This window comes from Melanerpes formicivorus, unplaced genomic scaffold (assembly GCF_026170545.1).
Source record: "Melanerpes formicivorus ecotype bairdi unplaced genomic scaffold, bMelFor1.0.p_v2 SCAF_6, whole genome shotgun sequence".
In the NCBI taxonomy this organism is placed as follows: Eukaryota; Metazoa; Chordata; class Aves; order Piciformes; family Picidae; genus Melanerpes; species Melanerpes formicivorus.
In genome coordinates, this window is record NW_027142358.1 from 8,503,810 (window position 1) to 8,523,027 (window position 19,218).

Consider the following 19,218-nt stretch of genomic DNA (forward strand, 5'->3'; position numbering starts at 1 on the left):
TTGCCCTGGGAACACTCACACATATACACACACACGTATTCCTCGGAAAAAAAATGCTCTTTCCACCTACGAGCCCTCGTAACCTGCCCCCGGACCGCTGCCCCGCCACCCTTCCCACACCGGTGACGGAAGTGAGAGCGCGGCGCCCCGGGCCGGCGCGGCGCGGCCCCTCCCGGAAGCCTGCCGCCTCGTGATTGCGCAGTGCAGCGCAGCGTCGTGCCGAGCCGAGCCACCACCGGCCCGGCCCCGGCGGAGGGTCGCCCCTGCCCCGGCAGGCAGCCGCCGCAGCGGCAGGTAGGCCCCGCAGGCTCCGGGAGGGAGGTGGCGGGTGTCAGGCGGGGCAGCGGGGGGGGGGGGTGTTCTGAGAGCTGGGGGCGAGGCAGGTACCTTGGGGGGTTGGTGCCTGCAGAACGGGCTCGCCGGGGGAGGAGGAGGGTGCCCGGTGGATCCCAGGGTGTCGGGAGATTTCCAGTGACCTGGGAAACGGGGGGCAGGGGGCGGTGCTAGAGTGGGGGGTACACGCCGCGGCAGCAGGAGCCCTGTGCCCCTGCTCGTCCTGGTGTATGCTTTCGCTGACTAGGGCGGACATCCCCAGGACGCGAGTCGGCATGCTGCGGCAGGTTTCCGACTTCAGTGACTTCAGCCGAGGCCACTGGCTGCAGGAGCTGCTGTGCCATGGAGAAGAGCCCAGCCATGTCCAGTCCAGCCCCGATGGGCAGCACCTTTTGGTCCTGCAGAAGAGCCGGCCACCTCCTCTGCCCCAGGTGGTGGCCTTCCAGCGCCACGGCATCGGTGGAGCCGACCTGGAGAGGAACTGGCAGCCACCCCAGCCAGCTCTTGTGGGACTGCTCTTCCTGCAAAGCCCTATGACATTGGGCACCTGGGTACTGGCCATTGTGTGGGAACACGGTCGGACCGAGGTCTGGCACTTTGTGGTCGCTGTAGGCTGGCAGCTCCTGCAGACGGTGGAGCTCTGCCAGGGTGCCCGGGCACGAATTGTCTCTGTGTGCAGCCAAGGAACCAGTCTGATGTGGTGTGAGGAGAGGCCTCCCCTTGATGCTCACTTGGACATGAGCAAGTGTGCCTTCAGGTTCTGTGTCTGCACCCGTGCTCTGGAGGTGGGGGAGCAAGGCGTGCGTCTGGGCACCGTAAGGATAGTGCTGCACAACAGCCCTGAATACCAGATTCTGGCCTCCCCCCAGCATGTCTTTCTGGTGCCTACCACTGCCAGCTTTGCCACCACTTCCAAATTCCTCCTCATCTGGCATCCTGAGAAGGCGAAGCTCACCATCACAGCCCCCTCTGCAGGTTTCATCCACAGCAAGGCGCTGCGCTCCAGCAGTGAGTCAGACTTCAAGAAGCTCCTGCTTGGTTCTGTGGGTCTGCTCTCAGGTTTGGCACCTCTGGACATTCACACCTCTGCGGTGTCCAACAGTGGGGGTCTGCTGCTGGTGAGCAGGAAGGGTGCTGTGAACATGGTGGAGCCAGATGGGACACAGAGGCATATCATTGATCTCCAGGGAGGCTTCCTGGCCCAAGGAAGTCCTGTCCAGCTGAAGACCTTTGGCAGCATCCTGGCATGTGTGCTGGCTGGGGTTCTGTACCTCATTGACCAGAAAAGTGGAAGGCTCATAGAGAAGAAAATCCTGAGCATGAAAGAGGTGCATTTCTTAGAGTCCCCGAAAGAGGAAGACAGCATCCAGCTTCTCACTCAAACTGGCATCTACAGTTTTAGCTTCTCCAGACCTGAGGACAGCAGCAAACCTGAGCCATTCCTGGTGGAGATGGTGTTTGAGGAGGCCTGCAGATACTATCAAAGGAGGAGCCTCAGCAGCTCTAAGCTGACAGTGGAGAAGTTGAAGAAGGGTGGTGTGTTCCAAGCTCCTGTAGCCCTCATTGCCATCCTGCAGCACAGTCTCTGCCAAAAGCAGAAGCCAGCCCAAGACCTCCAAGACATATATGCCAAGCTGTTGAGCACAGTGAGCCTGGAGCTGCAGAGCTACGTGAGCCTGGAGCTCCTGAAGACCTGTGTGGTGTGTGCTCCAGAGAGTGAGGTGGAAAACTACTGTGAGAAACTGGTGGAGCAGGAGGTCAGTCGTGTTCTGCACTCTGATATGGACAAGGACAACTTGGTATACTTGAACTCCATCTTTGCCTCCTTCCCCAAGGCTGCCTGGAAGGCTACAAGAAGCTGCCTTCAGCTGCAGCAGAATGGGGATGGCCTCTTGGTAGCCAGAGCAACCCCAGAAGTGTGGAAGAAGGTCCTGGGGGGGGCACAGCAGGAGGAGGTGGGTCAGAATGGTGTGGTCCCACTCTTTGAGCTCATTTGCACCTCCTGCCTTAGATTCAAACCCAAATGGTTGCCCAGATTTGTGGAACTGACCCAGCAGTATGTCAGCATCTCTTGGACATACAGCAGCAAGGAGGGCCCAGAGGGCCGAGTGCCACTGTACAAGAGAGCACTGGGAGTACTGGCCAGGAAGAACAAGCACAGCGAGGCAGATGATGAGATGGAGCTTGAGCTGCTGCTCTGTAGCAAGAGGCCTAAGGCCGTGCTGCAAGCTCTGCAGCTTCTCATCCACCTGAAGCGGTGGCAGCGGGTGGTGGAGGTGGCAGAAAAGTTCTCCAAGCTCAGCCCCTTGCTCAATAAGGAGATATTCACCACCCTGCTGGCAGAGTTTGCCCAGCACCGGGAGCTGGACCCTTATCTGGACACGCTGTGGCCGCTGTGCCCCACTGACCTCACTGCCTCTGAAATCCTCACTGTGGTCCTGCAGCACCTCCCTCACTCCCAGGAGGACCCAGTGCCCTTCTCCAGCGAGGGGAACCAGCTGACTGTAGGCTTGCTTAAGCCACTGCTACAAAGGGTTGTGCAGCATCCCTGTGTCCAGGATGAGATGTACTCAGATGCCTTGCAGAGTCCCACCTTCCCCCCTCCTACCCCACCCCGAGAGCACAAGATCCCCTTAAAAGCAGCAGCCAATGGTGCCCCTCAGCCACCCATGGCAAGAACTTCCTCCCCCTCGGCACTGGTACGAGGTGACACTGTGTGAAGGGGGAAGAGCAATGGGATACCAAGCCTTGGGTGCACTCCTCAGAGGGGAAACCCACATCTGCCCCAGGAAATCCTGCCCTGCTGGCAGTATGGAAGCCTGCTCCTTTCTGAAGCCTCCCTGCAGCAGCATCTCAGAGTCTGTTGGGTGGCTGGGTGGTTGAGGGATCTCATCTGAAGCCAGAAGAGACTTTTTGGCGATTTCTAGCAAGTGCAATTGTGTGTGCATGCCAGGTGCATTTGCAGATGAAGGCATAGGCTGCACTACAGAACTGCTTCCTGCCTAAAGCACTTTGTTTTCACTTCACTTGGCTCTTTTTTTTGAGTTTTGTACTTGTCTGACCCTCTAGAAGTAGTGATGAGGTGGTGGCCTGGGACATAACAGTCCTCCCCCACCCATTCCCTGCTCAGTGAGTTGGGTGGTGCCTTCAGGTGCTGCCTGTGAGAAACTGGGCGTGTTTCTTGCAGTGAGGGCAGCGAGTGCTGGCGCTCTGGGCTCAGGCAGGTGCTGGATGCCAGCGTGTTGTAGCAGCGGTACCCGGGGTCCCAGCACACGTTCTGGCAGCTGCAGCGCTCCGCAGGCTGCCTCGCTGCAATTCCTCTGGGATCAATCCGGGAGCTGTAACTGATTGCAGCCACTTAGCTGAAGAGAGCAGCCTAATTCCCTTATCTCTCTATCCCAGATGGTACCCAAACTCTCTTCTGAAGCTGAGAAGCTGGCAGCAGCCTGTGTGAGCCCGGGGCTGGCCCTGCCTCTCTCCATTTTCTTTGTGGAAGCTTAGATTATGCTGTAGGACACCCGGGCCCTCTGTTCCCATCTCCTCTACCTTTGCCCTTTGCACACAAAGGGGCTTTGTCAGGGTTGTCTGGCTGATACTGCGCCTCTGTTTGCAAAGTCAGTGTAACTTGAGAGCAGTCCTGCAGAAAGATCTCCAGGTTCCAGCCTCTCTTCAGGGCTCACTGCCTCTCTTCCTCCTCCAAAAGAGAGACACTGGCTGTGACTTTGCCCCCACATTGTGGGCTGTGGTGTGAAGGAGCTGTCTCTTGCCTTGGTGGCAAAGCCTGGACTGGCTGGGGTGTGGGAGATTCACTTGCATTAGTCCTCTTAAGAATGGGGTTAAGCGTGGAAGACTCCTTTTGAAAAATAAAGGTTCCTCAAGCAGTTCTTCAGTGGCAGTGGTGGATGTTGTGAGGATGTACACCTGGGGAAAGGGGCAGTTTCATTTTACTTCTGGTGAAAAGTGGCCTAGCTCAACTCACTCTGGCACTGCCTGGTGTGTCTCACTGCTGGTGTGTGCTGGGCTCAGAGACTGAGCTGTACCTGGACAGCCCATTCCCTCTGTGGTGCTCAGCTCTTTACCAGTGAAGCGGCAGAGGCAGGAGTCTCTGTGGGCAGGCATGAGTGGACATGCTGCAGAGAAGGACCATCCAGGCAGTGCATGGTTGGAGCAGGACCCAGAAGTGCAGTTGAGGAAGGAACAAATTTTTTTGCAAGGGCTCCAACTTGTCCCTTTGCTAGTTTTCCAGCCAGGAACAACAGGGAGCACCAGGCTGGCCCTGGCAGGAGCCCCCTGACCACTCAGTGGCAGAGCTGCTCTTGGAGGGATTCTGGTTTATCAAATTGCTGTAAAGGTGGAGCAAAGCCTCTACCAGAGAAGAGCTCAGCTGCAGAAAGTCCCTGTGGTGAAAAAAAGCCTGGCAAAGAGGAAGAGGAAGTGCTGCAATTGTTCTCTAGAGGCTGGCTGGCCACTGATGAGACCTTCCTTATGGTGGGCCTTGTGCTGTGGTGGTGGGACACTGCTAGTTTCCTTCCTGTGCCAGGAAAGTGGATTTTGACAGCTGCTACTTACAACACTGGAAGGAGCCTGGCCTGAAAGAAGGGCTGGTGGCAGCCACTGCAGTCATTTTGCAGTAAGTTGCTTTTGCTTCATCCCCAAGCTGCTGATGACCCTACCTGACACGAATCTCTCCAAGGGAAGACAGGCCTAGGCCCCTCTCAGAACCATGGTTCCAGGGATGCTGCCCTGGGGCAGTGCTACTTGGGATGCTACTGAGCCCCAGCAATGGCTGTGCAGTAATTTGGGGAAAATTTTTCATTGCCAGGGCTGGGTTTGGATGCAGGTGGCCACAGTGACACAATGAAGGAGGAGGATCAAGCTTCCTGCCTTCCAGCACAAGCTCAGCAGGGAAGAAAAGGCTGTGGCTGAAGGCTGAGCAGGGAGGCAGCAGCACCTGCAAAGCCAGCAGCAGTCCTGCACAGGCTGGTGTCCCCAAGGCACAGCAAGGGAAGAGGAAGCAGGGAACACTGTGTGAGGGGGACAGCCTGGGGCTCGGAACCTACACACACAGCCCCTAGACAAGCACAGAACTCACACATCTTGGAAGGCTGAGGGTTTAGGGTAAGGGAGAGCAAAGGCAGAGCAAGTAGAGATGAAACTGAGCTAAATACTGTCCTATCCCAAAGACCAGAAAGGGTGGGCATCCCTGGGGAAGCCAGGCCCCAGGACATACTCAACTGGGCAAGAGGCAAGCACAGAGCTCTCTATGGTTAGGACATGTGCTGGGGGAGATAGCAGGAGGTAAGGCCAGTGCAGCTTCAGATAATGCCTGAAGGAAAAAATAGTAATTAGAAGATCTGAAAGCAAAAGGAAAAAGCAATAAAGCAGATGCACACAGCAGAGGGCAAGCTGGCCAGAGGGACTTGGACTTTGCAACAGAGGAAATTAGTCAAGCTGTGCAGGTGTGCTCCCCTGTGCCTGACCCAGCTTTCAGGATGGGCACTGTGCTTGCACCTAGGAGCAGCACAAAGCAGCACTTGCACCTAAGTCAAGAGCAACTTGGTCTGCACCCATGGTCAGTTATTTGCATGCAGGTGCAAAGGGTTGTCCAGTGAAAGGAACATCACCCAGCCCTGGTGACAGTGAGCAGTGGTCTTGAATCGACCCATGGGGTGGGTCATGACTCCCAAAAGCAAGCTGTAGATGGCATACTTGCAGACTCCAGCAAGAGCTTTCTAGTCCCAAGCACAGTTCTAGCTTGCACCGGTGGTGAGGAACCTTCCCTTGCCCTGTGTCCTTCCAGCACAGCCAGATGTGAAGAGAGCAGCCACATCCTGCAGTGCACATGAGCACCCCTTTTATTGTTTCATACCAAAAATCACAACCTTGGAAAGAGTCAGGCTCCCTGCACAATAAATAGCCATGGTATTTGAGGGAGGGGCCTTGGGAAGCAGGTTCCTGCTGGCCAGCAGCACAGGCTGTGGTGGCATGGGTGGCAAAAGCTGTCCTGAGCCCGCAGGGTCCAGTGACACCATAGGGTGGTACAAGGGGCGCACACACCACACACCCTCATGTCAGGGCATTGTCACATCATGGGAACTGGGGAAGGGGTTTCATCCAAGCTCCCATCCTGCTCCACAGTGCAGGGAGAAGCTGCAGCAGACAGGTCTGACGTGTCCATCTCCTGCATGCCTGTGCTGTGAGCAGTGGGAGCTAATACCTCATGGACGGACGAGGGAGTTGGTAGAGGTTGAGCGTGGGTGGCCTGCAAAACCAAGGTCAACTATGTCATGGCCCCCAGCCACACAGGAGAGCAGGGGACAGCCCAGGGTGCATAGAGATAGCCAAATGTCATCCTAGCTCTTGCTCACCTTTACAGGGAAGAGGGTATGAAGACACACACCCCCTCCACCAGTTTGGCAGAGGCTGCAAGCAGCAGCAGCCCACACTTAGGAGCATGGGAAGGTAATGGGAGGACTCTAGAACAGCCTATGCCTCAGAAGTTCCACCTCCCCAGTCCTTTCCTGGTACCAGCACTCTCCTTGACCTGCACTCACCTGTTCTTGCCCCCCTCCCTCTGTTCTCATACAACAGGAGCTGCCCCACATCCCACACAGAGACCTGGCACTGCTACTTACATCTCCAAGGCTTCATTCCTGGAGGAAATGAAAGGGGGGGGGGGGGGGAAGAGAGAACGCAGTGTCAGTGAGGCCTCCCAGGACAAGGTATTCCCTGGGGCACACCAGGAGAACACTGGTGTGGGAGTGCTGGCTGCTATGGTCCCCTCCATACCAGCTGTCCAATCTGGACACAGGGCATGGGCTCCTGCAGCCCCTCAAACATTGCTGCCCTCAAAGCACCACTGCACCTTCCCTGGGCAGGCAGAGCCAGGGCCCACACATCCCCTCGTGCAGTGGCACATGGCTGCCCCACCATGATTTCAGTTCCCCCACGTTCCCTGGCAGCTGAGCCCATGTCTCCAGTCAGCTCAGCCATTGGCTGTGAGGGGAAGTAAAAGGCACCAGGGCCACTGGTGGAGACAGGCACTGGCAGGGCATAGCCTGGCTCAGTGTTACATCCTGCATGCACCGTGTACAACCCCAGCATGGGTCCTGGGAGACATCCACAGAGCAAGGAGCAGTGGGGCAGGTAGGGGAAGGAAGCCTGGCTGAAGCCATGATGGGCATGGAGGTGCTGTAGACCTCAACTGCCCAGGTGGCTGTGATCCTAGAGCAGAGGGGTGGCACATGGTGGGCTAGGGCTGGAGAAACTCCGTCAAACCAGCTGCATCCCATGGCCAAGCTATAGCCAGCAGCAGCTGGAAATCCAACTGGGAACCACTTACTACCCTCAGGTATTGGTGGCTACGCTGGTGGTGGGGCTGCCAGTCAGAGGTTCCCAGAGGGTTGAGAGGCAACCCTGAGCTGTGGTTGGCTACGGGCACATGAGCAAGCACTGCACCCTCGTGGCAGTGACACCAACCACACCGGTCATTATGTTCTGTGGCAACATCCAAATGCTGCCTTTTGGGGGCCCCAGGACAAAAAGCAGATCTAGTCAGGCAGCAGACTGTGGGGCCAGGCTGAGGGCTGCAGCCCTGCCATACAAACCCTGAAACAGGCTGCTCAGGGAAGGTGTGGAGTCACCATCCCTGGAGGCATTTAAAAACCACATAGATGTGGTGCTGAGGGACATGGCTTAATGGTGACCTGGCAGTGCTGGGTTACCAGCTGGACTCTCAATGATCAATCTTAAAGGCCTTTTCCAACCAAAAGGATTCTGTGACTCAAGCTGCCCAGTGGACTGCCAAGCATGAAGAGCCAGGCTCTTCTCCTAAACATCTCTGTCCTCAGAAGCTGACAGCCACAAGGATCAGCTCCATGGGCATCAGTGAGGCACATGAAGGAGCTGTTTGAAGTGCTCAGGGGACCCCAAACCCAGCATGGTAGCAGGGGGCCGGCAGCTCCTCACCTGTAGACGTCAGCGATGTGCATGCGGCGGTAAAACTTGGCCAGTCTGACTGTCAGGATGATGCTGGGCAGCAAGAAGAAGGTGCACCAACCCAGGCTGAACCAGAAGGCATTCTGGGTGCAGGGGGAGATTTATCAGGGCAAGACAGCAATTGGAAGAGCCTCTTCAGCTCCCAGGCTTTCCCCCCCAGCAAAGACCACCCACACAGAGCTTCTCACAGCCTGACCTTTGCTCTTAGGCACAGCAATCCACTGGGGAGATGCTGACCCCTGCTCGCTTGAGACAGATACAGGTCCCCCTCCTTCTGCACATGGCGGGGACAAGGGGACCTCATTGCCACCCTACATATCACTGCTACACTCACCAGAGAGTCCAGGAGGTAGTCACACATGATGGCCTCCGTGTCATCCAGAGTCTGAGCTATGGGCTTGCAACGTGCCACATCTCTTGTTAGCTGAGCACGCAGGACAGAATGTGTCAGAATGTCCCCTAATCCATGCAGCCTGAGCTTCCCTTCCCTCCACCCCACTGAGAAAGGCTCAGCTTACTGCACTCTTGGCCCAGGAGACGTAGGTCTCAAAAAAGTCCAGCAGCAGGTCCACAAAAGCCAACGTCTCCTGTAGCAAAGGGGCAAGCAGAGAGTCTGTGTGCTGCACCCCCACTGCGCTCCGTGTCCCCTCCATGGCCGGATCAGAGCTGTCAGACCACCTCAACCCAGCAGCAATGGGGCTGCAAGCCCTCACCCACCCTGGCCCCTTGGCTAGGGTGCTGTAAGAGGGGAAGGCATCCAAGAATGTAGGGGACCCCCAGGGAGGACAACAGGGCAGGACAAGCAACCAGGCATTGCCTGGCAGCCCTATGCAGAAGGAGAACTTGGGGTGAGGGTCCAGTCACTTCTCCACCAGGTGGCCTGGCATCAGGGCAAGGTGAGCTTACATTCTTGATGATGTTTGCCATCTCCTTATCCAGGAACTCCTGGGTTTCACTGGCTTTGTCCAGCGTGTCCTTTGTCTGTGCCTGAGGTGAAAGTTGTTTTTAGCAGCCTGATGGGGGGCCTAGCATCCCCCACCCCACTGGCAGCAGCCTCTAGAATGCAGTGTCTCTGAGCTGGGGTGTCCCCAGCAGTCACACACTGATGGTGCCCAAATACTTCAGGTGGAGGGAGCCTGTGCAAGGCAGGGTCCATGATATGTGCCTCTTAACTCCCCATGAACAGCCCCTACAGTGCCTGCCTGGGGAGTCCCACAGCAGCCCCCAGCCCCACAGCTTCCACCATCTTCACTGCAGGACCTCATGGGGGCTTTGCAGGGTGCTCCCAGACTGGGGTCTAGTCAGGACACCCCATTGTGCTGCTTACCTCGAGGTGGACAGCCACACTCTGCACTGAGTAGATGTCTTCCTCCAAGTGTTTCTGGGAATGATGAGAGGGTATTCAGAGATGCAAGCCTCATAGCTCAGGCAAGACTCCACCAGCAGGCTTCAAGCTCTGGTGGAACCCAAGCCATCACCCCAGATCCTTCCCCACCCCAGCATCACTCACCAGCAGCCCAGAGAAGCTTTTCTGCAGCTCCTCATTAAGCTTCCTCAGCTCCCTAGCATTATCCTTCAGGCTCTCTTTGGTGCCTGTGTCCTAGAGGAGATGCAGTTAGCAGTGCCCCGGGGACCCTGTCCTACCATAGCTATTTGATGGTGGGGCTGGGCTGGAGAAAAGAGCTAGGCAAGGGCGAAGGACCTTGATTTTCTTTGGCAACCAAGTAGGTCTGCAGAGGAGCTGCTGCAGCCAGTGACTTTAGGGACAGGGTGGCCACGGCCCTGGGATGCCACAGTCTCTCACCTCTTTGTCTGCTAGCTGCTCCAGCTCTGCAGCCAGGTCCAAAAGGCTTTCCTTGGTCACATTCTGATGCAGCTAGAAAAGGCAGAGAGAGCTATGAGAACAGGGAATGGGGCTCACAGCAGGAGGGCATAGCCCATCCCTGCAGGACAGAGAGAAGTCAGATCCTCCCAGGTAGAGGAGCATCCAATTGCCCAAGGGGTAAGAGGGACACCACAGGAGCCTGTAGAGGGACCCTCAACACACATCCAGACCCACCATCCCAACATCAAGCTGCCCCCAGCCCACCTGGTCCAGGGTGAGGTTAAAGTCGGGGGGTAGCCCATCCCGGCTGGCATTTTGCAGCAAGTCTCTCTGGGTCTGGCTGAGCAGGGAGATGGAGCTCAGGGTGATGTTTGTCTTCTCAAAGGCTGTGGAGATCTGTCCAGTGTACTGCCAGACAAGACAATCCATGATAGGGCATAGTGCTGGCCTCTCAGTGTCCCCCCAGTGCCTGCCCTGCACCCCAGCCCTGCTCCCCAGACCCTGGCACCCCCATGCCCACCTGGCTGATGTTCAAGAGTTCATCCAGGGACACACTTTTGTCCAGGTGCAGCGTTTGCCACAGGGCAGCATCTTGCTGGCACTCCCTGCAGGAAGGGAACACGGTGCTAAAAACAGGGCAGGTGAGGGACATGCCCTCCCAGAAGCATGTCCTCACAAGTATGGACAAGTCAGCTCACTCCTCCCTGGCACTGACACCTGCCCACAACCAGGACAGGTAGGGCAAGCTACCTCCATCCATGGAGTACCTAAAGGCACCAAGCAGCTGTAGCCCTCCCAAAAGACACAGTGCAAGGGCTGGGACCCACCTGTACATCTCCGAGAAGTTTGTGCTACCAGCCTCCTGGCCCAGCAGCTCTGACAGGTTGAAGCCAGGTATCAGTCCAGGCTCATCTAGGAGCTGAGGACATGGAAAAAAATAGAGCAGGACACCTGAAAAGAGTATCCCAAACCAACCAGCACTGCCTTCGCTCCACCAGCAGCCATGGGAAAGGCTGCAGCGGCTCCAGGGAGGGGGCATCGTTCCACAGGGAGCTCACCTGGAAGAGCTGCTGGCTGTGCCAGGACTTGCAGATGACCATGTAGATGTTCCCCCCCAGCACAAAGATGATCAACACCACCAGCATCAGCAGCCAGGAGAAGATGAAGCTGAAGCCAACCCCTCTGCCAGGACAGAGATGCCATCAGCACCCCAGGCCCTTTGCCCCAGCATTGGTGCTAGAACTGCCTCCAGCTCCAAGGCCCAGAGCCTGCACACCTCTTGCATGCAGCATTGGCAAGGAGCACCCCCATTCCCACAAGCACATCTCTGCTCTATAGGCCTTTGGCCCCCAGAGCATGGACAAGCTGTACCTTGGGCTCAGACCCCAGTGTAGCTTCCCTCAGCTTTGCAAGCCAAAGTAGTGCTGCAGGATCACACACACTGCCAGGTCCCTGACAGCAGAGGGTGAATGGACTCTGCCCAAACACCTTTTTCACTGGCACCTGGTCTTTACCACCTGCATGGTGAGTTGCTATGAGGCAGGCCAGTAAGCCACAATCATTTGAATGATTTAGGAGCTTAAGCATTCCCAGGCCAGCCCTGCCCACCCACCCCACTGCTCCCACACCCATCCTCCAAGGCAAAGGGAGTCTCACGCCATGAAGAAGTTCCCGCCGGCGTTGGAGAGGCTGCTGCGCTGTGTAGGCAGCACATCCTCCTTCAGCCCTGAGGGACCAAGCAGCAGCCCAAAGAGGTTGCAGAGGACCACCAGCAGCACCATGCAGCACAGGAGGGTATACACGCTCCACCTGGGGCAAGAGGAGAGGCAGGAGTCAGCACAACCTGGCACCTTGAGTGGTGTCAAGCATTCCACGAGCTACCTTTACATGGAGGAAAAAAACTGCAGGCACCCCAGCAGAAAAGAGGGATGGGTGCCTGTAAGGCACAGCTCTGGCTACCCTGTCCCCACAGTACCCTCACCCAGCAAGCCCTGATCTCCAGCAACCAAGAGCTTGAGACTCTCCAGACAAGACAGCCAGATCATGCAGCAACCCCTTGTCTACCTGAGCCCATCCAAGGCAATGATCAGCTCCCTGTTCTCCTCCAGCACCAATATGGCATTGTCCACAAAGGCATTGACATTCTCCTCCACGTCTGGGAATGGCAACTGCTCCTGCAAACTCCTGATCTCCTTCCTGATGAAGCCCAGCTGGTCCTGAGTCTCTACAGGGGACATAGCCATGTTGGTGCTGTGAACTGATGCTTGGGTCCTGCTTATCTGGGGCAGATGAGCCTGGGGCAGCAGGGACTTGGAGAGGATGGGAAGGGGGTGGGCTTTGGTCAGGGATGGCATCAGCATGATAGTACATGGGGATGTGGAGACAGCCAGGGCTGCAGGCAGTGGGAAGGGGCAGCAAGAGAAGCCTTCAGGCAGTGATGGGATGAGAAGGCAGTATGAAGCCCTGGGAAAGGCACACGGGGCACAAAGCTCTGCTTACTTGTCACCACATCCTGGGACTGCTGTTGCACCTCATCAGGGATCATGGCCAGCGTGCTGTTAACCTGTATCCAGGGATGCATGGTGTGCAGCTGATGCCTGTGCTTGCCACCCAGTGCTGAGCAGCACATTCCCTCTGTCCTGAGGCCCCAGTGGCACAGGACAGCCAGGCTCCCCCAGCACTCAGCCCTGACCATGCCAGTGCCCAGGGGTGGCAGGGACAAGCAGGCAGGCTCTAGCCAAGGCAGACCTCTAACAGGCACTCCCCTCCATGCAACAGGAATTAAAACCCAGCAGGGCTCTTCCTAAGCCACCCCCTCAGAGCACAGCCCCAGCAGCGCCAGGAGCACCCAGCCCTGTGCCTGCACGCAGGGGAGGACCCCTTACCTTCTCCAACTCGGCTGTTACATTGGAGCCAGACACATCACCCAGTGCCTCCAGCTGCCGCTCCACACTGGGGATCTGAGGGGAAGAGCCAGAGGTGAGGGGGCTGGGGAAAGGGCTGTGTGGGCCCCGGCCTCATGCCCTGCCCCTCCTGACCGTGCTGAAGTTGGTGCTGAAGGCGAGGCCATTCAGGGACACGTTGCCGCAGGGGTGGCCGCAGTCCTGCAGGGTCTGGTTGAGGCTGTCCCGCAGGCTGGCCAGCCGCCGGCTGTAGTTGCTCTGCAGCTCCTCAAGATGTGAGCGAGTGTCAGCAATGCTGCCAAAGGCAGCTTCCAGCGTCTCCATCCCTGCAGAGATAGTGAGGGCGTCAGGGCCTCATCCTGACAGCGCAACAGAGGCTTGACCTCACCCAGCTGAATCTGGAGGACCCATCAAAAAGTGCAACACAGAGGCACAACTCAAAGCCCCAGAATTTGCCCCAGGCTGCAGCTAGGAGGCTGGGCAGACCACTCCACTCACCCCCGCCCCCCAGGAGCCCTATGAAACATGCACCTACTGCTCTCAGCCCCTACACCCCCCTGAGTCCCTTCCAAGGCTCTGCCAGCCCTCCAGGAAATTAAGTACTACCATGCAAGACGTTCTGGAGGGATCTCAAAGCCCCATCCGTGCTGCTCCTGATGTCTGAGATGATCATGCCACCCAGGTTGGGCCCAATTTCTGCAGAGGTGGGATGGACATATCAGTGACAAGACCCCTCATGTCCCAGGGCTTTCAAGGGAGCTGCTGAAAACACTGACCCTCCCTCAAGGACTCCATCCCACACCCACCCCTCCCCAGGCAAGGGACTGAGGGCACACCCCCACTCTGCCACCACCAGCACCACTCTCACTAGACAGGAGCCTAAATGGGGGAAAGCAGCAGCTGAAGCAGAGCAGGAGCCTGGAGGAGCCCCCCAGACCCACTCCTTTTGGACAAGCCCATGAGAACACCAGCCCAGTGGCCACCAAGGTCAGCAACCATCTGCAGGGCAGTGAGGCACCTCCACATAGCACCCCTGGACACCACTGTTCCCGAAGCACCCTCAGCCCTTCCAGAGCAGCTCTCCACAGGCACATGGGGATGATCCAGCCCCCCTCTGCCGTACATCCTCACCCTGCAGGCTGCGATTGGCATGGCCCAGAGGGACATCGCTGCTGCCAATGATGAAATTGATTTGCTGCAGGGACAGAGATGCGGTATCAGTGCCGGTAGGAACCCTCCCCTGCCTCCAGCCTCACTGTGACCCTTCCCTAGGGGCCCTCATCAGAGACCCCAGGCAGGGCAGGGGGACCAGGTGTACCTCAGGGATGGAGCCCACATAGGTGTGCACATTGTCCAGGGTGTTGTTGACATTAGGGAAGGTGCCATGCACAGCCTGGGAGAAGCGGGTGTTGCTGATGAAGGCACAGATGTCACCGGCCCTGCAAGGGGAGGGTGGCAAGGTCAGCATGTGGGGAGCTTGGTCCCGATGCTCCCACCATGGGGACCCTTGGAATCCACCCACACCCACCCCAGGCTGCAGGGTCCAGAGCATGCCACTGCGCCGTGCTTCCAGAGCATCCCAGGGGGAAACTGAGGCATGGAGAGGCCGGATGCCTGGCCAACCCACATCTCTCCACAGTGAAGCTGTCGGGAAGGGTCTGCACCGGGCCAACACGCAGCCCCTCGGGGCCAGCTCCCCCTCCCGCCGCCGCTTCCTCTCCTTTGTCCCGCCGCGCTGGGATCTGCTCCTGAGAACAATGGCAGCTTCCTGGCACAGCCGCCAAGCGCCAGCGTTTCCACCCACCCTCGGGTCCCATCTGGAGCCTCCCGGCAAGCGCACTCACAGGAGGAGAGCAGAAACCAGCAGGGCCGAGGCCCAGAGCGCCCGGCGCCGGCAGCGCATCTGCCGGCCCTGCTTCTGGTACATGCGGCCCCCGCAGTTCCCGCAGAGGCGGCAACAGCAGAAGCAGCATCCCACCAGGGGCACCAGGATGATGAAGAGGAGTCCGATGGCCGCACAGACCAGGAAACCCAATTCATAGACCAGCAGCTGGGAGAGGAAGAATGAGAGGTAGCATAACACTGATGTCCCTGAAGGCTCCCCATCTCTGAGAGTATCCCATGGAGTGGGATGGGTCCCCCCAGGCTGTTGCACATCTCCCCTTGCTGCTGCCCAGCACCCGGGGCTCAGACTCAGAGCAGCACCCACAAGCATCCCCCAGCCCATGATAGTCTGGGGCTGTCAGCTCCCTGCCCTGGCTGCCTGCTCACCTCCTGAACTGGCTCCTTGCTGTCCTCACTCTGGTGCTGCTGAAAATCTGTGATCAGTTCTGAGGGAGAAGGAGAGAAGAGGTCTGTGAGCAGGCACTAGGTACTGGGGGGGCTCTCCAGGAGGCTCTCACACCCTGCTCAGCCCAGAGAGGGGCTCCCAACACCTCCTAGCTCCAGCACTGTGGCTCAGAGTGGCTGTGAGCCGATGGCACGCTTCTCCCTTCCAGATGTCCCTCCCCAGGCATCATGTTGCACAGCCCTTTGGCACCCAGGAAAAGCATTGCCAGCCCCCAGTTTCTCAGGGATTCATGGAGCAAGGAGATCCTCACCCCAGCAGGCACCTGGGAACAGGCTTGTGGTAGGATGCTCTGACAACCACATTTGATGTCTTTGGACTGCCCTCCTGCAGCCCAGCCCCAGAAAGAAACCTGCCATTGTGGGGTGAGTCCCTGGCACTGCACTGCCTCTTCCCTCCCCAGGGCTTGCCCTACCCATGGCCTATGGCCTCAGTTACAAGCCATGTTAGCACTCAGGGTCATTTGATTGTATTCCAGTATCTGTGTCACACAAGCAAGGCCACAAAGCCATCACGTTGTTTGCCAGCAAATTGCTGACAAGCGGAGGCTGAGCCCAAGGAAGGAGGAAGCAAAAGTGGCAGCAGCCAGAGTGGCACCCCACCCCCACCCCCCCCCCCAGGTGAGCAGCGCTGTACCTGGGGACACTGAGGAGCCGCAGTGCCCTGGCATTGCTCATGCTGACCTGCAGCCACATCAGGGCAGAGCTGTGCCAGTGGCACATTGCCTCAGAGGTGGCAGGGGAAGGGTGAGCACTGGCAAGGGGATTATACATGGGGAGTGCCTACACCGCTGCCATGCTGGCACTGGGACATGCTGCTTTCAGTGCCCACAAGATGGGTCCTGCCTAAGCACATCTTGTTGCCTGCAAGCAGAGGGCTGCAAGCCGGGAAAGGACCCCGCAAACTTGTAAGCAGTACAGAGTTTGCTCTGCACCTTTCCTTGGGGCGTGGGATAAAGGTACCTGCAGAGAAGATGGGACAGGACTCTGCAAGGTGACACTGCCACCAAAGTCTGTCCTATGGCACACCTGAAACTGTCACACAGTTGTGATGGGTCACAGGCAGGACACAGCTGGCAGATCTCAGGTACCCCCCCTCCATTTCCTCCCCACCATACCCCTCCTAACCCAGCACTGCAGGTGGAGAGTCATCAGTGCAAGAGGGTTCAGGACTCTGCAGCTCCAAGCAGCCCCACTCCCCCATCACCAGCCCCACACTCCCCCTCCATGCACCCACCTACGGGCAGGTCATTGGGCTGCACCAGCTGCAGGAAGCCGTGTACCATTGCCACCAAGATCGGGGTGCTGGCTCCTGGTGCCACAGGCCCTGGGCCATATGCAGGCTGTGGGACGTTCCCCAGCTCCATCACAGAAGCTCCAGTGGGTGCCTGGGTACAGAGAAAAACAGGTCGGTGTTGCTGGGGCACAGGGACTGCCCTGCTTCCGAGCAGGAAATACAGGGAGAAAAAAATCAGGCACCTGCCAGCTGCTGCCCGGAAGGAGATAGCTGCAGAAGAGCACCAAGGAGGGATGGGGAGTCCCAGGAGCAGAAGGGGGGGTGCCAGGCAGGAGGTACCCAGCCTCCCAAGAGGTTCCAGAGGGGCTGTGGGGGATGAAGTGAAGACAAAGCACTCACCCTGTCCTTTGGCACCTCTGTGTGCCCACGTCTGCCGCAGGGCCAAGCTGCACAGTGCCAGCGCCCAGGCTTTATGGTTTCAGCTGCAACTGCCGGGATGGCCCCGCCCTGTCCCTGACACCTCCTGCAACCTGGCCGCCCCAGGCTGCCGTCCATACCGAGGTCAGGGTCCACCACCAGTCCCAATCCAAGCACCAGGAAGAAACATCTCCCACCGCCCTGCACAGAGCTCCCCTGCCCTTTCTTGTTTCTTCCTGTCCTGATCCAGAAGCTGTTTGACCCGTGGTGATCCCATGATGAGCCATCCCACATGCTCCACCATAGCACCAGCTGTATCCCTTTGAGACAGACTGCCCCGGGCCTGCCACAGCTTCGGAACAAACCAGCTCTGGCCACAAAACCAGGGTCTGTATTTAAAAAATATCCCGAGTGGGGCATTGCAGCAGACCTCGCGTTTTCCATACATTCCTCGATCCCGTTCAGCGGGGGACAGACCCAGGGGCCCCCAGACGGGATTGTTCCCTCAAGGCTGGAGGTCTGCCAGCGCCTGTTCGGTTCCATCCCCCCTCCTCGCCCGCCGAGAAGGTCTCCCACGCTTCGGGAACCACACCGCCCGGTGGTCCTTCACCCCCCGCTCGCCGCCGGGGTCCTGCCGGGGCTTCAGGAGCTGCAGCGGGGTCGAGGGAAGGGCTCCCGGTTGTATCGCGGACGCACCGGGTGGGCGCGTCCCGGCGAGCAGCGGCGGCGGGAGCTCCCGGACTCGACAAGGCTCTCTGATCGGCTCCGCACCGGCTGCCCCGGGAGAGGTGGGCAGGGCCGGACGGGGCCGTTCCTTCCGCCCCGGCCCTTTGGGGTCTGTCCAGAGCATGAGGCCGTCCTAGCCTCCGCGCTCTCGCCCGGGCAGGGACCCTCCTGCACCCACTCCGACGCTCCCCGCGGGGCCTCCTGCTCCTGCCCTAAATTGCCCCAGCACCCCTCTTCTGACTCTGGGAAATGCCTGCTTCTGCCCAGTCCCACCCTGTCATTCTGCATCTGCCCCTAGAGACCCCAACTTCTACCCAGTGCCCTCAGCCCCTCTGCCCCATCCCCAGGTGATGCTCCCTTTCTACCCCACAGAGACCCAGTGCTGGCCCTTCCAGCAACCCACCCTGTTGCAGACCCTATGCCCAGGGCCCCCACGCTGCCCACCCTGTCCCCATGACAGCTCTCAAACATACCCCACACCTCTCCACACCCCTCCTTGGGGCAGCCAATGCCTCGGCATGGTCCTTGGATCCTGGCCCAGCCCTGCATCCCTGCATGAGACACCATGTGCTTTTGGGAAGGCACCAGCAGGGAACCAGGTGAACCATATCCCTATGTCCTTTGCATATACCCCCTCCTCGGCCCCCAAGACCTGATGGCTTGCTGGCTGCCACAGGTGACTCTGCATGGGACAGGGACAGCTGCCCTTGGAGCTGTACTCCTGCCACACGTGTGGGCAGGATCTGGTCAGGTATCCATGAGATCCTTCACAGATGGATCTGCTTCTGCAGGGAATTGCTCCCCTTCAGCCTAGAGCATCCCATTGAGGCTGCTAAAGCTTGGTTCATGTCAGGAGTGTTGACTCCTCAGCCTAAGGTGCTACCATTCTATGGTCTCACTGGAACTATTCTGCTTCCACCTGGCCAGCCAGGAGCTCCCACCCTGGCACAGGTATCCTGTAGCCCCACTGACCCCAGCCCTGTCAGAGGGAAGGATGTCCAAGTGACATCCCCTGCACAGATGTCAATCCAAGCCCTACCCCTGCTCTGAGAAGTGTGGCCCATTCTACACTCCACCCTCTACTGCATCAGCCCTATTTTAAGAGCCTAGTTTCCCCCACATCCCCTTTTCCTCCCCCATTACTGCAGGCTCCTTGCGCTGCACATTTGGCCAGGGGTTTGCATGGGATGAGGCACTCAGTTTAAGCCTGCTATATCCCCATGGCTGGGGGCTGGACCCAGCTGCCTGACCCTCCACCCAACGGGAACAGCAAAATGTTGTCTTTGGGGTCAACTATCTGCCCTGGGCTGGGGGAACAAGCCAACATCCTGTCCCCAGTGCTGGCAGCTTCTGAAAGATCAGGGTAGCTCCTCACCATGGAGGCTGGTGCAGTGCCTCACACTCTGGGGGCTGGGTCACTTGTCCCTCCTTTG

At 58.3% G+C, this 19,218-nt stretch overlaps 2 protein-coding genes across 4 annotated transcripts; one reads left to right on the top strand and one right to left on the bottom strand.

Annotated features, from left to right (window-relative positions):
• The first annotated feature begins 88 nt into the window (after positions 1-88).
• On the top strand, positions 89-4,217 carry HPS6 (HPS6 biogenesis of lysosomal organelles complex 2 subunit 3). 2 transcript variants are annotated; one of them, XM_068139509.1, is made up of 2 exons: positions 89-294; positions 581-4,217. In XM_068139509.1, the coding sequence occupies exon 2, from the start codon at positions 609-611 to the stop codon at positions 3,051-3,053; it is 2,445 nt and encodes an 814-aa protein (XP_067995610.1). In that variant the 5' UTR covers positions 89-294; positions 581-608; the 3' UTR covers positions 3,054-4,217. The 2 variants fall into 2 exon arrangements, with proteins under 2 accessions (XP_067995610.1, XP_067995611.1); XM_068139510.1 differs by having other exon boundaries at positions 596-4,217.
• A 1,947-nt stretch (positions 4,218-6,164) lies between these two features.
• Positions 6,165-17,745, bottom strand: LOC137441758 (prominin-1-A-like). Of its 2 annotated transcripts, none has more exons than XM_068139518.1 (25): positions 17,042-17,745; positions 16,643-16,793; positions 15,331-15,389; positions 14,904-15,109; positions 14,378-14,498; positions 14,191-14,254; positions 13,666-13,755; positions 13,195-13,385; positions 13,042-13,116; positions 12,656-12,719; positions 12,221-12,380; positions 11,813-11,965; positions 11,215-11,338; positions 10,984-11,075; positions 10,677-10,761; positions 10,421-10,564; positions 10,136-10,207; positions 9,842-9,931; positions 9,659-9,712; positions 9,238-9,318; positions 8,850-8,918; positions 8,666-8,755; positions 8,302-8,414; positions 6,969-6,986; positions 6,165-6,595 (listed from the first exon to the last, which is right to left on the bottom strand). In XM_068139518.1, exons 1-25 carry the CDS (start codon positions 17,600-17,602, stop codon positions 6,544-6,546), a joined length of 2,979 nt encoding a protein of 992 aa, XP_067995619.1. In that variant the 5' UTR covers positions 17,603-17,745; the 3' UTR covers positions 6,165-6,543. The 2 variants fall into 2 exon arrangements, with proteins under 2 accessions (XP_067995619.1, XP_067995620.1); XM_068139519.1 differs by lacking the exon at positions 17,042-17,745 and adding an exon at positions 16,885-16,964.
• Positions 17,746-19,218: the final 1,473 nt, after the last annotated feature.